Raw genomic sequence first — 21,525 nt, forward strand, 5'->3', positions numbered from 1 at the left:
AGCGCGGGGCTCCCCGAGACGACCTCGGGACAAGCCCCACTTCCTCCGGGATCCGGTGTCGCTCGTTGCGCGGACTTCACGAGGTGACTATGAAGGAATCACGTCTTGATGATATCTGCAGCCCGCAAGATACCTCGAGCAGTCTTTGAAACCCACTCCTCGGCGACTGTGAGGTTACCCTTGCCGTACTGAATGCCTTCAGTGATACCGGGGAAGAGAACAGCAGCATATCCAGTGTCTAAGCCAGGGGCAGTGATAACATGCTTGTAAAACTCCCGATCAGGCAAACCACCCTGACTGATGAATCCCCTCTGGAAGTCACGGTACTTGTGGTTCACAACTGTGATGAGGTCCGCGTCGCCCGTCGTGATAGCAAGCTGTTCCAGGGCCTTGACCTCATCGGCCCGCGTCGCAAAGACCTCAATGGCGTCGGACAACTCGGAGAGATCAATCTCGGCATCCTCGGATTCCGCGTATTCTTCCAGGTCGGAGAGGTATGCGCGCAGCTCGGTGGCGTAGTTTGGCACGTCGATGGGGAGCACCTCGTCGTCGGCGAGGTGGTAGGCAAGGAGAGTGAGATACTGCCCGATGGCGGCGTGGACGAGGAAGCCTGGGTCGCCAAAGTTGGCCATCCAGTGGTAGGTATCATAGTTTGAGTGGTAGTGCCAGATCGGATCGGTCGCGCCGTTGTTGGAGCCGACATCGAGCTTGAGTCTGTTAGCTGTTGTCCCCATGAATCGCTATCCAGTGCCTAGTTGTCAAAAGTACTCACGGAGTTAATGCCGCGGTGCAAGAAGCCCGTGAAGTCACTGCCGCTGCCCAGAGATTCGACGATGCCTTCAGAGGACTCCAACCAAGCGTCGTAGAGGCTGATGTTGAAGCCGCCAAAGTTGGGGTAGATGATCTTCTTGAAGATCTCAGTGCCTACGGTCTGCAGTTCAGGTGTGGTAGCGAGGGCGGGTCTCGGTCCCGATACTGCAACGTCGATGTTCAGATACGCCACGGCTGTCTCGGTAAGCCAGTCGACGTTATCTTCGACCCATTCAGTGCTGCCGACAAGGCCGTACTCTTCCGCATCCCAGGACGCGATCACGCTGGAGTTGAGTCAGAGATTGTATAATCACCCATCTCGTATGGTGATGAAGAATCAACGACTTACATGTTCCTCTTCGGCTTCCAGCCCTTGGACACGAGAGCATTGACAGCTTTCGTGAATTCGACCAAGATCGCGGATCCTGAGTTGGGGTCGCCGTTGCCTCCAATCATCCAGGTGTCTCGGTGATTTCCAATGACAATCGTCTCATCGGCATTGGTGCCGTTGATTTGGCCAATGACGTTCCAAATGGGCGTAATCTTGCCTTCCATCAAGTTATCCAGGTGTAGGGTAACGCCCGGGGCCGGGCCGGAGCTGTAATTAGCATTCAACGCGCCCGCCCAGATAGTCCGATTGACGTCCTCTGCGGAAACACCAAAGCCATCAAGGGCCTGCAGCAGAGGCTCAGCGGATGCGTAGGAGATTGGAATGGAAGGGATCTTGGGCGTGACAGGCGAAATATCTGCGCGGTCGACGCCTTCGTGAGATGGGTAGCCCGGAGTAGTCGGGTCGCCCGGGTGAGTAGAGAGGAAGAGGACGGAGCCTTTCTGGACGGCACTGGGATTTCTGGCAGGGCCGTCTGCACGGTATACGGTCAGCATATAGCCTTGCTGTACTTAATGAAGCATATGACGTACGGGGATAGGCCTCGTAGCCGTTGGCAACGGTCTGGTTTCCGTCATCACCAGGGTCGGTGAAAATGACTGCGCCGATCATGCCGTGATCCTGCGCGTTCTTGACCTTCAAGCCACGGAAGAGTCCGCCGTATCTAGCCAGCGCAATCTTTCCCTCCAGCTCGACCCCTAGTTCAACTAGACGATCAAAGTCTGCTTGAGAACCGCGCCTTTCCTGTCAATCAGCGCATGTTGCTGCCAAGTTAGGCTAACAGGACTTACCCAATATAGACATATTCCGCAGTCACGTTTCCAGAGGCAGAGTAACCGTGGAAAGTCGGTTGGTTATCCTCCCTCCCCGTCACATCATCCTCTTCCAGCACATCCTCATCCAGCCTGACGTCGTTCGTCGTGCCATTGGAGTAGGTAATCTGCAGCGAAGCATGCACGGGGTAGCTCAGATAGACGTGGTACTCCTTCAGCTGCGCGTTGAAGCCGTTCTCCGTCCATCGGTCCGCTGTCCACTGTGCAGCTTCTTTTCCTAATCCCGCAAGCTTGACCTGGTGGCCGTAGTAGTCGGACCACTCGTCGACGGTGACATTGTCAAAGGCGTTGACCAAGATCGTCTCCTCCTCTGATAGAACCGGAGGCCATACGTCATCGGCGCGCTTCGCGATGGGCTTGCGGTGCGTGTGCCGCTTCTCGACGAAGAAGTCCCGTTGACAGGCCGAGGCGAGGGCCGCGTAGGTCAAAGCGAGTGAGACTTGACGACAACGCATGCTGGGCAGGATCCTAGTGAGCAATAGACAAGGATTCAACTCAATGGAAATATACCGACAACGGCCAAATATTGAGAACGAAAAGCTTCTTTGCCGAAACTCGGCCTTGAAGGGTGACGGAAAGGCGCAGTTATAGCTCTCGCCCGCAGGCAGCCCGCCCACAATCCAGTCGCAGAAAATATGCCCAGCAATCGCCAGCCATCGGTAAAGCCGGTGATGCCATTGAACGAGACTTTCCCACAATATTGCTTGGCATTCTGGAGCTGTTCGTCCTGTTCTTTTCGCATTGGCGATATGCAGGCTGAGGGGAGCCTACTGTCCGCAGGCAAGGTAGTAAGAACGCACGTCGTCATATCTTTCATTAAGAATCCGGCACTTTGGGAGAGAAGCTGACCCGAGTCCGGGGGAGGCATGGGACTTTGGAGCGTTAATCTGCGGACAATCGAAACTGGGATGAACCGACAAGCTGTAAGACGGCGTAGAACAGAGAGCTTAGCTGCTTGGAAACGTGAGCGACCTGCCTTGTTTGTGCTAGAATTCGATGTATGCCAAGCAATGCCGGCGGGGTAGCTTCGTTCATCGTGGATAAGCTGATGGCACACAAGGAGGACATGCCGCGTTGACACGACCTGAGTGTTAATGTGAAGTGCCATGGGAAAACAAATGGTAATGGGTATTCCCCGCATCTACAGCTCCCCTTCCCCTCCCCCGCTTCGAGAAGAACCTAGCTTGGGTGCCCTGGTTGGGTTGCATGTCACTGACACCGACCCAAGCCGACACCGAAGCCGATCCCGCTGTGGCTTCGCCGGTCCTTTTGGAAGGATTCATTGCGTGCTGCAAGTGACACCATCTCTGTCCATGCACTGATGACGTGAATCTTTGTCGAGGGGAGCTTTGAGCTTGAGAGAAGCCTTTTGGGTACAACCCAAGGTTCTGGATTGGGTTTCCGACTGCGATTATTGACCCGACAAATGTCAGATGAACTATTGGCTCGAGCACGTACCATGGAGGAGAAAGTCGCATGAACGAGACTGTGTGCTGTGAAATACACCGTGCGTGATGCCGAGGAATTTCTTTTCCAGATTGCTTCGACCGTCGGACCGACGCATGTCAAAGTATGGCAGCTTCGCCAAGAGTGTTATCACTGAACCTTTCCCGCCAGGACCCATGTCAATCTCGAAAACCTCACCGTACCCAAGTGTTCCTGCAAGGATTGAGATGATAAGAGTAGCGGGTGCATCGGGATTGCCGCCAAACTCTGTCCCGATGCCATGGATGATGTCCAGGAAATTTCTGGCTGGAAAGTGTAAAGATTGGGTACAACCTCAAGCCTCTCACCGCCGAGTCTCGGAGTCAACATGACTGGTCTCACAAATTATAAAAAGAAATAAAGAAAAAACGCGAATGGCGGTGGCAGCTTTTCTTTTCAACCAGTTTTCAATTCGCAATACTGACGAGCACGCGGTCGTCAGCGAACTCCCTGAGATATTTCGGCGACAAAGTACTCAGTTAGCCCTAGTAGTTTGATGCAGTCCAGATTCTCCCCCACAACTCTCATTTTACATCCCTTGCCACCGAGGGGTCATGGGGTATCTCAGGCGTCGCAATTATATGCTGGCAAAAAATCCTTCAAGCCGTTATAAGATCCCGAAGGCATTGCATATCAAATCACGAAGATTCACTCGACCTCGGTACCACTCGCAACCAGAAATTAGTTGTAACCCAGAAAGCAGCGTCGTAAAGTTTGAGAGGCTCTTGAGGAGTCACTACCGCAAGATCGAATCTCCGGAATAGCTTCAGAATACTGCGATCAGCAAGGTCTCGCTTCACGTCAAACGTACAACATTTAGGAACAATTGACGCCGACTCACCTCAATGAAGATCTTGTTCAACTCCATGGCCGCAATAGTCTTCCCGAGACACTGAAACCGACCATGCCCGAATGCAAGGTCAACTACACCACACATGTCTCGAAAGCGCTCTTCATCTTCGGCGGCTGCTTCCAGCCACCGCTCCGGCCGGAACACGTCCGCGTCACAACCAAACGTGTCCTTGGATCTCATCAACTTCTGGATATTGACACCCAATTGCGTCCCCTCTGGTAAGTATTGCCCGTGGAGCTCTGTCCCGCCTTTGGCAACTTGCTTGTAGTTGAGGCCCGTTGACGGTGGGTACATCCGTATGCCTTCTCTGATGACGGCTTGTAGATAAGGTAGCTGGCGGGCTTCCGAGTCGCGGATTGGGGAGCTGATGCGGCCTTGGGCGATGCCTTGGTTCATCTCGCGGCGCAAGGCACCAAGGGATGCTGGTGTGTTAAGCAGGCAGAGCATGGTCATTCGTATCGCCGTTGCGGTAGAATCCGACCCAGCTATTCTTTTTCTGGGTGTTAGTGTACGTCGAGGTGTTTGAGATGGGTTTGACTCTAGCTCACAATTCAAGGAAAATCTCTGCTAGTAGCTCCTTGTAGGTCACCCCGTTACGAAGATGTTGCTGAACCATGTTGTTCTCATCCGCTACGGCGGCTAGCTTTTTGTCTGCCAGAGTCTTCGCCAGTCTGCCATAGATCAGTCTCCGCGAATTCTATTCCGGCTCCATGGGAGCCGTGGAATAGTCTTCGAACCTACCCCATAAGCTTCCCAAAGCCAAACTCATCGCTCGAAAAAGGTAGTAGCTTATTCAACGGCCACTGCTGCATGAAGATGCCCACCCACGGCACGTTGAGCATGACTGCGAGATACGGAAAGATGAGATCATTAGTTGCCACGTAACCGAACAAATCCTCGTCGTTTGCCAGAAATCCAAGCGCTTCCCCGAAAGCAAGCTCGCTGACGACATCGAGGGCAAAGTATTGAGATTTATGGGAGAACTCTATCGGTCGAAATTCCTCTGACGTGGAGATGTATTTTGTTTCAATAAGCTTGATGAGTTGCGCGACGACTCTGTCAACGCCGGGCTCGAAACCACCATTTTCTCTACCCGCATACTAGAAAAGTGTGAGCCTCAAAGTCATGTGCTTGATCCAACTCAAATGGCTTCACGTACACCAGGACTTAGCTTCGCCTTGTACCGCTTTCGTAGGTCATCATCCCTCATCGAAAAAAGACTGTCTTGATCAGGCACGACCTTGGAAAGAGAATACCAAGGACCTTTAGTAAAGTCCGACCTGACCGCAGATATCTTCCGATACGCGTCTGGATCGCCGAATATGACCTCATTTGGACCAACGCGGACTAACGGTCCTATTCGATCCACCGATGGTCAGCTGGATGAGAACAATATGATAATTTCCGTACTTCCAAAATCTTACCATATTTGTCTCCTAAGTCTTTCAGCCTGAAACTCAATTTACCACTTGTTGTCATACGCTGCATTGGCAAAATCGAAAGAGAGTTGAGGAAAGGACCTGGGATATGTCGTAATCGGTACCACGACCATAAATACCAGGTCGAGAGCAAAGTCAAGGCCCAGAGGGCAATGCTTCCATACGATGCGGAAACAACGAGCGCATCGTTCGTGCCTCTCATTCCGAAGATGTGATCTTGGTTTGACATGGCTGAAGTGCCCTCGCGTATTAAAAGCAGCGCGGCGCGTGCACATTGACCAGCGACGACGGTGCGACGGATCTACGGCTGCAAGTCTGGAAGAGTAAGACTGAAGGGCGCTTGCACTTATTGTTATACCGGATGGTACTAGCCCACTATCTTGTGCGGGGGAAGCCCTTTCATTCTTCTCGACGTCAATGGCTGGACGACGAGCGAACCCGTTCCGGGACTGAACCTTGTCTTTGTTACAGCCAGGGATCGCCATGTTTGCATCTGGGTTTCTCTGATTGTTCGGTCGCATCTATGAGGGATATCAGGCGGTCAACCAACCTCATTCTCACTCGCCGATTAAGGCTGGCTGATAACGTAGACAACGCAGTAGAAACGAATCTGATGGTACAAGCAGACCCTTTACAGCGGGTCGCTGGTCAAGTGATGGGGGATATGGAGGGTCGTCTGGGCCCCATTGACTTCCAGCACGACCAGGAGATGGAAGACATGTTATTCGCAATCTGTCTTTAGTGGGCATCCCCGCACTGAGGCTCTAGACACGACATGAAAGCTGGCTGTAATTGATACTTAAACGTGATGATTGACAATGAGCATCGAGTCACCTGTAAGTTCAGGGCATCGAAGTGACAACTTTTGACAGAGAAGCTGCTTCAGAAACTTGCGAGGTTTAAGGGCTCTCAGTGCCTCGAGAGTTGTGATGCTAGGGTGTGCTCGGGTTGTTGTACAGGATGGGTCCGTTTCATCCAAGACATATTGGTTTGATCGACCTTTCAAATGTAGAAGACGGAAACCAGCTGTAAATCACAAATGACAGACGATAGAGGGGGCGACTAAGGACCTTTTATCGGTGCCCGTGGTCTCGTTCCGGACCCAGGTCCGCCGTCACGGTGTCGGAACGGAGCTCTTCTTAGGACCAACTGTCGACGAGTCAGACACCGCCCACCCACCTGTATCCTGCATCGCAGCCGAGAGTCTGGAACGGGGACTGTTGAATCCTTCGCTCAGCTTCTCCAACAGCGGCGTGCTATTGGTCGCGATTCCGATCAGATGGCGACACCAAGCAGATAACCAACAGTCAGACTGTCAGACAGTGGGAACCTGGAAGACTTTCCCTCAAGAGCTGCTGTGCCTCTCTTTGTACGGCCACGTCTTAGCGCGTCCCAGGCCACAGGTGTCAGCAGAATGGACCAGATTGTTGCGGCTGGTCCCAACAGCGTGGGAAAAGGGGGCTGGAGGTCCGACATGGGTTTGATGAGGGTTCAGAAATGCCCATCCCTGTGTACAAATGCTCCACTGGTCCCCGAAAATTCAGATGGATCATGCCGATTATTTCTTGCGAAAACAAAAACATTTGGTAAAGTAAGGTTTTGGTATCCATTGCCCTACGGATACACGCGCCGATCAGCAACCATACGGCGGTACGTTCGGACACGGAGGAGCGAGAACTGTCCACACTGCCGGGGCCCCGGGTCATAATTGAGGGGAAAAGGACTGGACGAACCGCCGGTTGTTAATACGAAAACAAAGATCGAAACGCATCAGCCATCCCGTGTCTACGACGCCCGCGCGCCGCTCCGCCTCCGGGAGGCTGCAGAAAGGGATTCCTTCGCGTGGCCAAGCAGCAATAGCAAACTCAAGACACAGCCACGAGGATTACTGTAGCTCAGGGAGGTCCAGGCCCGTGACCCGTCCGACTACGGGGAACGCCAACCGCACGGAAGCTTTCGTGGATCTTGCTTATTGTGGTTGCCTGGTGGCACATGCATGGGCAATTTGGGTGTGTGTGAGACTGAGTGTGTGTCTTGTCTCTCTCTCGTGGGACCGTACTGTCAAGGGAGGGCTGAAATTCCAGCTGGATCTCATTCAGCCATAGACATTTGACAGCAAACATGACGTTGCCGCAGCCCCTCGGCAGATTCGATCCGCGCCAGCAGACTAGCGCATCCTCCATCTCATCCTCTCATCAAGCTCCTCAACCCACATCAGAAGTGGTGTCTCCCGTGTCACCAGAGTCAACAACTTCTTCTCCGCAACTGGGATGGCACGCTCGAACAAACTCCATCCCTCGAAAACCATTGCCGTTCACATCAGTATTCGAACCGAACAAGTTCGGCCCAACTGTTAATGTCACGGAGACGACGCCCGAGGAAGACACTACGACGCAGAAGACGACCACCCGCGGCCCAATGGACACGCATGGCATCGACCTGAGCTCGCTTAGCGGATCGGCGCATTACCGCGCTGATCCCACGTTCCACGGCCGGGAGTCGCCTGAGGATTCCCCAAGAGACGCGGATGCGCTTCACCACCACGGAAGCGGAGGAGGCGGAGACCAGCGCCACGATGCCCGTGCCGGCCTGCTGCAGAATGCGCAAGAATCTGTCTACGATGGCCATCGCTCACCTCCTCCCGGCGCACAGCAGCAGTACGATCATGATCACGAGCACGAGCCGCCTAAACCGCCGCCCTATATACCAGAGAATTATCTGGGCCCACCAAATGACAGCAATAAACCGTTCCGGATGAAAAGACCTCACTGCAGCTGGCATTCATCATGGAATATGTACCTCTGGCTTTTGCTCGGCATCGCCTGCGCCATTGGCCACCACGTCTACTACCACGCCCTGGACGGCCAACCTGCGGACGATCAGGTGCGCATGCTGCGGTACGGGACGATCCTTGCTTTCGCAGCCAAGGCGAGTCTGGGCGCCGCCGTAATATCGGCGCTCCAGCAGCGGATTTGGACGACTGTGAGATCGAGGTTCATGAGCATCGCCGCTCTGGATTCCATGTTCGCTGCAACGGAGAACGTTATTGCTTTTGTGAACTGGGAATTCCTCAAGGGTGCCAAGGCGGCTGCTGCTTTGGCCCTGTTCGTGTGGTAAGCATCTTAGTCGAAGATGAAGGGTGATGAAAAACGCACCGATGATGGATTGTTGCTCACGCGGGTCACAGGCTTTCTCCTCTGGTGGTCATTCTCACAGCCAACACTTTGCTTGTTGAGCCCAAGACCATTCTGCAAAACACCACATGTCCAGCCGTCCGCAGTCTGAATTTCGCGAGGGAGGACACCCACGATTGGCGAAAACCCATCAAGATCGATGGCCGTTATGAGATGCCACTGTCCATCTGGAACTCCACCAAGCCGGCGGACTCGGAGCCGGAAGGCTGGTTCGACTACTACACCGGGCCAAGTCCCAATTTTCAGCAGACCGCGACCCTCGGAGCTTTCTTGCAGGAGGTTGTCGCGCGGAAGAACGCATCAATGGAGGTGTGCAGCAAGGGCTGGAATTGCACCTTTGAGGTAGACTTCACCGCCCCAGGGTACAAGTGCAGCGAACAGGCTAGAGGCATCGGGTCGACGCCCGCGAACCTCACACAAGAGTCTGGGCAGGCTCCGCCGCCGTTCGGAACAAATATCCTCATCCCCGATGGCACGTATGCCTATTACGCCTTCACGAGCGGGGGAGAGTATTCCACCACACAGATGAAAGATGTTGAGATTGGGGGTATTCCGAAGATGGATCCGCCGTATCCTGAGTACATGGGAGCTCTTCGCACGGAACCGGTCATTTGGATAGGTCACGTCGTTCCGCCCGACGCGGAGCACCCAGCCTCTTCCAAGGAGGAGGATGAGTTGATGCAATATGTACCTAAGATCTTTGCATGCGAGCACTATGTCACAGAGTATACTGCCGTCTTCAACTATACCGACACCACGCAGTCAGCATACATGAAGAAACACAACTTCACCATACCCGTCATCAACACAACCTACATCCCTGGTCTTGACGCAAACGACGGCACAGCAGACAACATAACCGCGACCCCGAAGGAGAATTACGTCGTCCCCCAAGACGTCGAACGATACCGCCGCATCGCCGCGTACCATTCCCTGGGCTTCATGCTCCGCAAGTTCCTCAACGGTACCGTGCAGATCGACAAACAATCTGCCAATCCAATGGCCAACACGGAGGCCATCCAGACCAAGCTACTAGACCCGCGCAACAACTATTTCCCCGTCTTCGACTTACAGGACATGGTGCAGGAATTCTACGAGGATCTCATTCTCTCCATCTTCTCAACCCCGCAGTTCCTCCCCGTCGTGTGGGCCGCTCATCCCGATGAGGTCTCTGGTGGACTGCGCGAGGGCGGTGTTGACGGGAATCACTCGGCGTACCGGTTTGACTGCCAGAAGTCGCGTATGGCTAATATGTACAGCTATCATGCCCGCGACCTGTGGATAGTGTACTCAATCGCCATATTCCTAGCCAGTTTATGCGTGACAGTCGGCGCGCTAGCAGTTAGGGAGAATGGAGGTGTTTTGAGGAACACGCGCTTCTCCAGCGTCGTGGCGGCAACGAGAGGTCCGGCATTGGAAAAGGTGAACTGGGAGGGCCCGGATAGAGACCGGGGCGATGTACCAAGCGATGTGAAGAAGCTGAAGGTGGGATACGGCGTCATGGGCTCGAACGTTGGCAGCGGGATGGGTCCAGATGGAGGGAGATACCCCCGGGCAAGAGATAGCATGCTCTGGTCACCGAGCGAGATCAGATGTGGGTTTGGACTGGAGGGTGACGTTAATCAGAGGAGGAAGGAGGGTTCCTTATTTCACCGATAGCGAGCGAGCATTGTCAATAATCAGATTAACATTGAAGACTACACCTGTATACCTACGATTAGTAGACATTACTAAAGGTCTATTCAATACGTGCGATAGACTATGCTACTTAATGTAAGACCAAGTCATCCATGGGGCATCCCTTATCCACAGAGGACGTCTTGGTCTTCTCCGTGATGATCTGGCGAGTCAACTCCATCAATTGGTCGGCCAGAGCGTCGTCCTGTGCAAGCTTGCTGCCAGGCTCAGGAACCGCAGGCGGACATATGTATTGGCCGGATTCCTTCGTTGCGGCAGCGGCGTACACCATGGATACCGCTCCTTCCCATTGAGACTTCTTGAATGGTTCCATCCCAACCGCCATAGCATATCCTCCAAGAGGGTATCTGCATCGAGTCAGTACGTAGCTCTCAGACCTAGGACGCTGGAGGCTGTAACTCACGGCTCGAAAATCTCCTCCTTGCTCATTTTGGTGCTCACGAATCCAGGATGAGTGGCGTTCATCAACACATTCGGGTGTCCATTCTTCGTTACTTTGCGGTTGAAGTATCTCGCGTACAAGATACCAGCGAGCTTGCTCCGACCATATTGACCGTTGGGACCCAAGTCGGTATTCAACTCATCTAGGCTCTCAAACTTGCAGTCGCTAGGCGTAGCCTGGTGCGCGTTGCTAGCCTGATTCGCAATCCTTACAATATCGCCCTTCTCCGCCGTCTTCTTGATCAGTGGCAGGAGGTGGGACGTGAGAATGACATGGCCCATATGATTCACGGCCATGTGTCGGTCGACGCCGTAGTCAGTGAGCTGGTAGGTCATGATGCCCCTCGCGGCGTTATTGACTAAGATATCAAGACGATCCGTGTCATTCTTGATCTGCTCGGCCACCTCCTTGACGCGCTTCCAATTGCCCATGTCGCACTGGAACCATTCCGTCTTGTCAGCCTTGTCGGCGCCGAGATCTTTTGCAATGGCATCTTTAGCGCCGTCGACGACCTCCTTGGAGACGGAGAGGATGTAGATCTTAGAGATATTCTGCTTGAGGAGAGTGTAGGTGACGCCGTAGCCGATACCCTCGCTGCCGCCAGTGATGACGACTACCTTGCCCGTCTGGTCAGGGCATTCGTCCAGGCTGAACTGGTGAGTTCCCAGCTTTGAGGCTGAGCCGCCGAAGTTCTCGGCGATGGTGTTCTGTTATCCTCGTTACTTCTCGTTCAGTCACCATGATCGTGATTCCCACCTTGATGGCATCCATGACTGTAGGGATTCTGAGAGTTCTCGTCGTATTGTAACTGCGAATGTTAATAGAGAACGAGGGAGCTTGAGGCGCAATAGATGAGAATTTGGGGTGAGATGGGGCTAAAAACCTCCCACGCTTCACCGCACCGATTGGAATTCGCTTGCAATTCATTGGTGCCAGTCAATGTCAAATGATTTCATCCGTCTGTCACTGGACAAGACTCTTGGACCTCTTCTGCTTCTGATTGCTTATAAGGGAAAGTAGTTTGAGCCCCATGAATCACCATCATGTCACTGTCTCACCGGTGATCGCAGCCGCATAAGGCTGTTTGATGACGCGCTGATGTCCGTGTTGGCGCATCCGGGCTGGCGCTTGGCCGCTGTAATCCGGGGCTAAAGCTCCCCAGAGGAACTAAGCCCTACGTCTAGGAAGACTGGAATACAGTTAAATAGCATATTCAGCTATCTCTTTACCCATTCCGCTAGGTATGCGATAGGTACTGCAACACGAGATATCTGGTTCGTGTGTCGTCATGGTTGCGTAGTTAAGCTCCCATGCACGTCAAACTTCTGTTCACAACACTTCTATAATCCCATGACGACTGGACGTTTATGTCGGTGTTCTTCCAGCAGGAACTTACTTTCGCCCGAATCAACAACAAATCATCACTGTAGTTTCATGTTCTCTTAGTGGATCTCATCATCGACTCCCACGATAATGATTTGATCATTGGCCATCACCTTTGGAACACTGGATGATCTTCTCTCTTCAAAGAACGAAGTCACCGTCCATTCCTGACAGAAGAATTATTGACGTGCCTGAATTAGGCCGGATTGTCTGTAATAGTGTGAATATTCCCTAGACTGTCCTCCTCTCTAGAATTTACATTTATGCGAGCGTATCGCCAGGGCACAGCATTTGATCTATTCATCAAATGATCACGAGTACCTTATACTTAAAATCCGCTGCAGACTCCCGTTTCTATGAGGCTAGAATGAAATGGCTGGGGCATTTGTAGAAGTTAAATACCATCTATACAAACTCAAGTATATTGAATTCAATTTCTTTTGCGGAAAACGCTTGCTGTTCTGCAGTGAATTTCATCAGTTCGGCCCATTGAAGCTGATACCAACGCCTTAAACCGAACCCAAGACTTCCAAGAGTCTCGAACATAGGTGCCGCTGAATCCCCTCTGAGATCATCAATATTGTATCAGCTTTGTCTTACTCAAGGGTATATGGTGTTATACCTAAAGTACATTCAGATTCACTTGTCCATCAATAAGATAAATCTCTTGCTAGACTCAACACCTGGAAATTTTCGCGCATTGGATTAAGACCAAAAGCTAGGAAACTTCTTAGATTATGCTCTTTCCTACATATCACGGGGTTCAATGACCTATAGGAAAACTCACAGAAAGACAGCAAGACAAGATACATTCAGTTTCGTAGTTTTATCATGTTAGTAAAGTAAGTGGTTGCAAGGTAACAATATCGGACATTGCCGCTACATGTACAAGCCTTCCCTCCAAGCTCTCCCCTAACATTGGGCCTATGACTATTTCCACGTAATGCTGGATGACACCACGGCAATGCACAAACATAATGTCAAAAACAAAACATCGTGAAAATATCCCTTCAGGGGATGATTCAGGGCACAGGGCATGGCTTAGGGGGTTCGCACATCCTTAAGCTCCGGTCCAGCGCTCGGCCTCACTATGTATGAGACAAACCCCTTCAGAGTTGCCAGCTCAGCATCACGCCGGAACTTCCAACGATGAATTTTCTCATCTTTTCAATATCCACCATAATGCCAATGTCTAGTCGGATTGGGATGAGACTTATAGCGCACGAGGAAATGTCTCATTTATGAACGCATTGGGATGAATACGCCAAACCAATCAAGGTAGCCTTCTTCTTTCGTTTGTCAACTGTTGTGCACGCATCCATAGTTGTTCGCCGGAAGCTGCGGCGTATGAGTTGAGTCATAGTACATTGACACTAGATCTACAAGACCTACCCTTGGTACAAGTGCTAGTAGGTGTATTCAAATCATGGAATTTTATCGTATTAAATCCGAAAAGAGACCTGGCTTCCGCGTTCACAAAGTCTTCAGTCGCAGTCACGTTCGACACGCGATCCTCGATTAGTGGAGAATCTATTACCTCAAGCGGAGTCGCCGGAGTAGCTTGTGATTGCCCCCAAATTACCGTAAATTCATCAAGCATCACTGCAAAGCTTTCCAACCGACGTTGCCGCAGTCGTACTTTGCCAACTTTCCCACCCATCGATCGTGGGCACAGAATCGGCGGGGTGCAGCAAGGCCACCAACGACTCCAGGACAAACACCAGGCGACTAGACGTGCTTGGACCGCGTCGTCCTCTTGGCTGAACCCTCGTAGATCGGCTATTGTTGCCACACCTTCTATTACTCGTGTCAACATTAACGTCGGTGCCAGTATCACCCATTGGTTGCAATTGTGACCGCGATGAAGACCCAGGAAGCAACCAGTCTCCAGACTGTCGTGACATGTCGTGTGCCTTCTGCTTAAATGCCAACGGCTTCGGTGCAACGTCCACAAGGATGTACCGTGTAACATGTGGTGGTAGTGTTCCTGTGCGCCACAAAGCTTCTTAGCGACGGGACGTCATCTCGATATGTGCAAGGTTTGAGACCGGCAGGCTTGACTGGCAGAACGGCTGGTGCCGTCTTGGGCGACGAAAGAATAACAGGGTCAGAATCATGGCTCGGAAAAGCTTCACAAGGTGTGCGACTTCAGCAGGATTTGAGTCTTGGAAGATGTGGTTGGCCAGATCCTGTAGCAATCCCACACCTCTGAGGTTTGCGAACAGCGTCAGGTTCGGAGTTAAAGTGCGCCTCAGCACTTGATCCCGTCTTCCTCTCGTTCACGTGGCCGATCCCTCGGGAGCTCTGAGATAGTAACAACCCGTTCGGATATGTGACAACTTTGATAGCGGCAAAGGGAGGTCATAAAGGCTAGCTCTCCCCACCGAAAAAGGCCACTCCCGAACGAACACCGCGACATTGCCGAGTCTACCTAGGCAAAGCGCGCCAGGACGGCACAGTTGCTCACCCGGATGGACCAAGACAGTCAACCTATGGGCGACTTGCCATCTGTTAGATAATAGTTTGCTTTTCAGACTGCTTCAACAGCCTTCAAGCTCTCCAAAAGCCGTTTTTGGGTCCACATATGCCCGGTGGCAGCCCGCCCGGCCCGGCATCTAAGCCTCTTTGGGAGTTTCTGTTACCAAATATGACGTGGGGCCTCCCCAGTTAGCATCAAAACGAACAGTCAGCCGGTCGTTGTAGATGCTGAATCTCCGCGGCACTGAGGGCCGTTAAAGCTGATGCGAGATCCCCAGATCCCTTGTCGGGTTTGGGACGGGCTTGAATTGGATGAAATGTGAATCGGCCGTGTCGCTGTCACTTGTCAACTCGTCTCTTGTTTGTTCCAGTCTCTTCTCACCACGCCTGCTGTGTGACATATATTGCACGATACCACTTTCGCCAGCGTGTGGCCTGTGTTATCGTTCCTAGCCAACTTTCCATCGACAACTATTGCCGAAGAACACGTGAGTACATCCAAACTCAAGTTCCCAATCAAAGAAGAAAATGTTGCTGAAAAGAAGCACCAGTTAGCCCTTCGACTACATGCTTCGAAAAGGGCAACTCATGTTCTATCCCCTTGCATAGTGGCTCCGCATCCCCATACCATCCAGTCCTACCCCGGACTTGGCGCAACGACGATCACATAATACCCGATGTTGCGCTGCAACCCAAGGAATTGGGACTTCGACATTGATCGATTTCTCAATCCGTTTGTTCCGCCTCCTCCTTGGAGACACCTTCCATATCCCATTGCTCACATCTTTGGCTACCGCAAGTCAAAGCCCCAGAACGTCGGCAACCTCGTTTCGATCTTCTGGGCCTGCGTTGGCGTCTTCTGCGGCGTCGCCGTAGTCTCCATCGTCTCCCGTCAGATACCATCCTTCAAAGATCATGGTGCGCCCATTATTGTGGGCAGTTTTGTAAGTCTAGCCTCCCCTTTCATCTTGAAATCTGCGCACATTACACGTACCCACACCTTCCACACACCGAGAATTGTTACGGAGAGCACCGTCAGGGGGTGGATGTGAGGCTCGGACCTCAACTCCCCCATCCCGTTTCATACACCTTTCGGGTGACGACACCGACCGACCACTGCCATACAGCACACAGGCCAAGAGGTGACGCTCAGTAACAGACTGGCTGACTCGTTTTCTCTTCCCGACGCAGGGCGCAGCCGCCGTTTTAGAGTTCTACTCGATCGAATCGCCCCTCTCTCAGCCCCGTAACTCAGTCTTCGGCCAACTCTTCTCCGCCATCGTAGGGGTAGCGATCTGCAAGCTGTTCCAGCTGAGCCCTCACTTTGATTCTATTCGCTGGCTGGGAGGAGCCTTGTCATGCGCCTTGGCGACGACCGTAATGGCGCTTACGAAGACGGTTCACCCCCCTGCTGGCGCGACGGCGCTGCTCGCTGTCGTCGATGACGGCGTCGTACACTTGGGGTGGTTCTTGGTGCCTATTGTACTCCTTGGCTGTGCCCTGATGCTGGTCGTCGCATTATTCATCAACAATATCCAGCGGCGCTTCCCGCAGTATTGGTGGTCCCCCGAGGACGTTCGGCTACACCGCGTGCCTTGGAGGCACCAAGTGGGCGATGTGGAGAGCAAGGGGGAGCCCAAACCGGATGAGATTGATGGGCGGAGCAGAAGTGATTCCACCGTGAGGGAAGATGCGGTGCTAATTATGAGGCCTGGGGAAGTACTGGTTCCAGAACACATGTTCATCACACCCGAAGAGAAGTTGTTCTTAGAAGAATTGAGTAACCGGTTATGATCCGCCTTCGAGAGCGATCTATATAAGTTGCGAGGCTATGAAACCAAAGCATACTATTTCGTAAAAGTAGTTTCCTAAGAAAACCCAGGTCTATGTTCACTTCCTAGCCCTAAGTGAGTGCCTCGCTATCAAGCGGCACCCCTCGTTCTGGTTGCTCATCGTGAGAAAAAAGTTCTCGTCATTTTGTCAGGAGATAATACTTCCTGGTTGACACGTTGCAAATCATTATCAAAAATCATCATTATCCACATCAAATTCTCCCTCATTATCGTGCCGATTCTGTCGTGTTTCTTTGTCGTCAATTGTCTGGTTTCAACCTTGCTTGGCAGACTTTGTGCGAGACATGCGCAGTTCTGCCAGCTTCGCGGGATTCTGAGTGGGATCGTTCTCTGGGTCACCGTCTGCACCGGGATTTGCCATCTCATACTCCAAGGTCTTGATGAACTTGTAGAAGACGACAGCAATGATTGTGCCAAGGAAAGGCCCGACCCCTAAGACACGCAAGATTAGCTTTCCGCTAGTCATGAGGAGAAGTCAAAAGGCAAAAGCTTACAGTAAATCCAGTGTTCAGGGTCGAAGGTTGCCGTGATGACGCAGGGTCCAAAGCTTCGTGCCGGGTTGAGCGAACCACCCGTGAACTGCACACCGACCAACTCGGCGATGAAGAGTGTCAGGCCAATACCGACGGGAGCGATGAATGTGGCCCTGTGCTTTTCTTTGGCGAGCATGAAAATGGTGAAAACCAACTCGGCCGTCAAAATTGCTTCGATAAAAACTCCCTGGACTAGCGAGGCACCGCCGCCTAGTGTCGTACGAACGTTGAAGTTTTCGGGAAATAGGAAACGAACGATAACTGATGCAAGCATGCCGCCCAAAAGTTGAGCAACGAACAAGCAAGCGGCGCGTAGCGGGGGAATAGCCTTGACGAGAAGCATTCCAAGTGTGACAGCCGGGTTGAACAAGCCACCACTGATGCGGAAGAAGACCCAGACGTTGACCATGAGAGAGAAGCCAAAGATGATGGAGATATAGAGGAGAGTGCCGGTGTTGAAGCCCGTGGAAGCGCCCGTGGTAGAGTTGCTGTCTGACGGGTTGCTGGAGTTGTTGGAAGCAGACTTGATGTTGGCAACCTCTGTTCCAGCGAAGGCGAAGAACAAAAACATGGTGGTGCCGACAAGCTCACCTAGACTTGCCACAAAGTGGTTCTTCAAGTCCGAGTTCATCCACTGAGTAAGGGGAAGACGCATGACCTGAGCCTTCTCTTCCCTGGACAGGTTGTGCCAGTCGATACGAGCCTGTTCGCCGTTGGTGCTGCGAACAGCGACGCCGCTGCGCGGGTATCCCGCCATCTCCTCGTCGTACATCCTGCGCGAGGGCGGTCTGCCGCCGTAGTCACCGGGCTCGTACGAGCGGGTCTCCTCGTAGTAATCTTTGGTCTCCGTTTGAGGGTCGTAGTTGAAGTACGGCTGAGGACGGTTCAGGTGCGCGCGGGGAGGGCGCGTCCGAGGTGCACGACCGCCGCTGTAGTCTGGATGGCGGTCGTTCGTTCCCCAGTAGCGATCAGTTTCCGAGTCGTCGTCGTAGTCTCCGAAGCGGGCGTTGTCCTTCAGAGGGCGGTTGGACTTTGTAGAGACGCCAGTCGGCAGGGGGTCGTCTACTGATTCTCTCTGCCGTGTCTGGGTGTTTGTGCGGCGAAGGGGGACTGAACGTGAGCCGCCTCTTGAGGGTTGTTGTGAGTGTGATGGTACGAATCTTGGTGATTGAACTGGGTTCTCGTCGTCTGAGAAGGCGTTGGGGTCTACTGCTGTTGCTGGTGATACTGGAGAGGGCTCACCCTCAGGTGCCTTGAGTGTTCCTGTCTGCTGGGCTGACATGATTTGATCGAAGTCGCGTGTCAAGCGCAGAGACGAGGAAGGAAGTATTATAGAGCGAGGGGGGACTTGAATAGTTAAGTCCGCCGTCGTGAAAACGTTGTTGAGAGATGTTTGACTCTCGAGTAAGCTTGAGTCTTGTCGTCTAGTCTTGAAGTGGGCTCGATGTTTGGAGGGCACCATGATCCCGTGTTCCGAAGGTCTCCGAAGGCATAATATACCTCTGCTCTCAAACTCAAATGGATGCCCAACCAGCCCTCTCTTTAGCTCGACGTCACCGCATTTTTCGGTTAGTTAGGCCTTGATTTCCTTCGTCTGATCAGCCACCGACTTAGTTTCGACAAGGACCGCGGGGACATTGGAATGCGAAATAGGCAATGGTGGGATGGGGAGGTTCGACAAGGGACCGTTGAGTCTCCATCGACCTCCCAAAGTGCTCACAGAGTGCTTTACCTGCCTCTGGCTCGCGGGGGTCACCGATCCCACGGACGTGAGTGGTCGGCAGACCGGGCAGTGCGGAGGGTGGAAGTCATGGATGACCCCAGAGCCGATCTCATGCAAGCGAATCTTGCGGCCGGGTAAGGCTTGCTGGCGTGCCCCGGCGAGAGCGAGGGACAAGGGGGGAAACTTAAGCCGAGATCCCGGACGGGTGACGTCAAAATCAGACTGAAGGCGATGGGACCACATCAACTCAAGTGTGTAGGGGCTGAAGGGACAGGGTGAAACGAGGTCCAATTTTGAGGCAAATGAGGCATTGCGGCGTCTGTGTGGTTGGGGTCTGGAGTTATAAAACCGGGCGTTAATACGGGCTCGGAGCTGGGATCATCGACGTTTAAACTCAGGAGACCCAAGGCGCTAGTGCACCACCTTTGACACGTCGACTGCAGTATCCTTGTATGACAGCTTCACGATTATGGCTTCTAGTGAAGAGATCCCAGAAAGATCGGGAGACGCTAAGCTGCCACTTCCAGAACACCCATTAACAACTCCAGATATGAGCTGAGGGGCTTTAGCCCAGTTTTCTAGCGAAAGCCCTGGCATTGCCGAATGAGACGAATCGAGGGCTGGGAAATACGGCGCGTCACCGGTAGTCGGGACGGTGTTGCTGAATCGTGAAAGGGCTGCTCAAAACCGAGGACGACGATCCATCGCCTGGGGTTTGGAAACGTCGCATTGCTCCACTACCTACACTGGGTCTCTTTGGCTTTTCGGGTGGCCTTTGACCCTTGATGCAGATGATCGCCCAACTTTAAGGAATGGTCCGAATGGAAAATTGCGCGATATGGTGGTCTTGGCCGTGTCATTCGAAATGGGCAGTTTTCACACGAGCGTAGAGTTGAGAAGAGCCGATGATGGTGTGGCTCGGATGAGAAGCAGACTGGATGGAGTCAAATGAAGAACCTGGGACGGTGCCCCGTGTGGCTCTACACATTTCTGTACGTCTACCACCCTCTTTCGCGAGCGTCTTCCTCTCTTGGGTTATCTAATCGTAGGTAGCGGCCGTTTGTTCTTCCATTCGGGTGGAATTCCAGACAACCGGCGGGAGACAGAAGAAATGACAGCAACTTCCAAAGAGTTTACCTGTCGCGAACTAGAGTTCTAGTGCAAATGGAAAACTCCGTTAGATGTCTGGGCGTCAATCAGTCTGTGAAAATTACGGATTGCCAGGTTCAACGATTGCACCGTGCCACACGCCGAGGAAATCGCGACTCCTATTTTCATTCCGTTTGCATCTCGCCGTTCAAGCTCGAATGCCCTTCTCGCTTCGCTTAATTTCAAGAAGAAAGTCGTTTGACGACCCTTAGAGTGGGAACTCCATTAATTTTCTGCAACCGTCGTCTAGCATTCCATGTGTTGAACTCGCTCACCGCAACCGAGGGAAGCTCGGACACCCTTGTCCTATACGATCCTCTTCCATGTGGGAGCTCTGAACCCGAGAACTTGCCTTGCCGGCTGGGAAATTTGCGAGTTCGTGTACGTAGAGTATTACGCGGTTCCACGTCGGACATCCGATGGCTTTACGACCACTCCCGTACTCCCTTCACTCTTATCTGTGCGCCCCCTCCATCCGCCATTAACCCCAGGCTGTCATCTGTCCATGAACAGCGACGAAAGGTAGGCTGGGAGGTCATAATGAAAGTGTTCTATGAGAGGTTGAACGTGCCAGTGCCAAGATGGTGGCGGGCGCCAACCCCCTTTCTCCAGTCTTTCCGTGACAGAGTGTGGCAGACAAAAGGCTCTTCTGAGTCTCATCGCAATGAGTCCAAGTGGGTGAAGAGTCCTGGACCAGGTTTCGGCGGTGTTGGCATTCTGCACTACCTCAGGTATGGGAATCCCTTCACTAGAGTTACTTCTTCTGCGAGAAAACTAGCCTCATGACCTGAACATGTCAGGTCTTTGCAGATGACTGCAGAATCTCCACTGATGCCACGACACTCTGCCCCATTTGCGACGAGCCGGACACAATGGTGGCAGAAGAGTTGTGTCAAACAGGTGGCAAAAGTTCCCCCCTCTTGGCAATTACTGGCCACAATGAGTTGGCACCGCGATCCAGTGGCTTGCCGTCGAGTCAATGTCGTGTGGCTGGTTGCTCAGAAGTGAGGTTGGACAAAGTGCCAACAGCCTTCCGAATTAAAACGACCAAGTTGGAGTTCTGTGAGAAATTCCCCTAAAGTGGGTGATGATCTACGCAATCTCGATTGAGATTGCTAGGATACCCTCTTTCAATGCGCAAGAAGCCGTAACAGCCGCCCAATTTGGCTGAATGGGTGAGGTTGGAGAGGGCGGGTGCGAAAGTCAAGTCTTCGAAGAAGTCGGCATACCCTGGCTCAAGTTTTTGATCAAGGCCTGGTACCCC

The 21,525-nt window shown here is 52.7% G+C and overlaps 6 protein-coding genes across 6 annotated transcripts; 2 read left to right on the forward strand and 4 right to left on the reverse strand.

The window, feature by feature from the left end:
- Nucleotides 1–98: 98 nt before the first annotated feature.
- BDP55DRAFT_565323 (PA domain-containing protein) lies at nt 99–2,486 on the reverse strand (the record flags this gene model as incomplete). The annotated part of the gene is made up of 5 exons (XM_060570412.1): nt 99–707; nt 773–1,094; nt 1,160–1,673; nt 1,732–1,937; nt 1,990–2,486. 5 exons carry the CDS (start codon nt 2,484–2,486, stop codon nt 99–101), a joined length of 2,148 nt encoding a protein of 715 aa, XP_060423137.1.
- Nucleotides 2,487–4,154: 1,668 nt separating this feature from the next.
- BDP55DRAFT_698380 (cytochrome P450) lies at nt 4,155–6,010 on the reverse strand (the record flags this gene model as incomplete). Its single annotated transcript, XM_060577775.1, has 6 exons — nt 4,155–4,280; nt 4,358–4,859; nt 4,918–5,040; nt 5,111–5,469; nt 5,529–5,725; nt 5,794–6,010. The coding sequence occupies 6 exons, from the start codon at nt 6,008–6,010 to the stop codon at nt 4,155–4,157; spliced, it is 1,524 nt and encodes a 507-aa protein (XP_060423138.1).
- A 2,216-nt stretch (nt 6,011–8,226) lies between these two features.
- Nucleotides 8,227–10,661, forward strand: BDP55DRAFT_565338 (uncharacterized protein; the record flags this gene model as incomplete). Its single annotated transcript, XM_060570413.1, has 2 exons — nt 8,227–8,921; nt 8,996–10,661. 2 exons carry the CDS (start codon nt 8,227–8,229, stop codon nt 10,659–10,661), a joined length of 2,361 nt encoding a protein of 786 aa, XP_060423139.1.
- A 109-nt stretch (nt 10,662–10,770) lies between these two features.
- On the reverse strand, nt 10,771–11,913 carry BDP55DRAFT_698383 (retinol dehydrogenase 12; the record flags this gene model as incomplete). The annotated part of the gene is made up of 3 exons (XM_060577776.1): nt 10,771–11,047; nt 11,104–11,849; nt 11,899–11,913. 3 exons carry the CDS (start codon nt 11,911–11,913, stop codon nt 10,771–10,773), a joined length of 1,038 nt encoding a protein of 345 aa, XP_060423140.1.
- Nucleotides 11,914–15,680: 3,767 nt separating this feature from the next.
- BDP55DRAFT_565273 (HPP family protein) lies at nt 15,681–16,797 on the forward strand (the record flags this gene model as incomplete). The annotated part of the gene is made up of 2 exons (XM_060570404.1): nt 15,681–15,947; nt 16,195–16,797. 2 exons carry the CDS (start codon nt 15,681–15,683, stop codon nt 16,795–16,797), a joined length of 870 nt encoding a protein of 289 aa, XP_060423141.1.
- A 312-nt stretch (nt 16,798–17,109) lies between these two features.
- BDP55DRAFT_565315 (MIP family channel protein) lies at nt 17,110–18,671 on the reverse strand (the record flags this gene model as incomplete). The annotated part of the gene is made up of 2 exons (XM_060570410.1): nt 17,110–17,288; nt 17,351–18,671. 2 exons carry the CDS (start codon nt 18,669–18,671, stop codon nt 17,110–17,112), a joined length of 1,500 nt encoding a protein of 499 aa, XP_060423142.1.
- Nucleotides 18,672–21,525: the final 2,854 nt, after the last annotated feature.

Source organism: Colletotrichum godetiae (genome assembly GCF_030913485.1).
Source record: "Colletotrichum godetiae strain CBS 193.32 chromosome Unknown BDP55scaffold_74, whole genome shotgun sequence".
In the NCBI taxonomy this organism is placed as follows: Eukaryota; Fungi; Ascomycota; class Sordariomycetes; order Glomerellales; family Glomerellaceae; genus Colletotrichum; species Colletotrichum godetiae.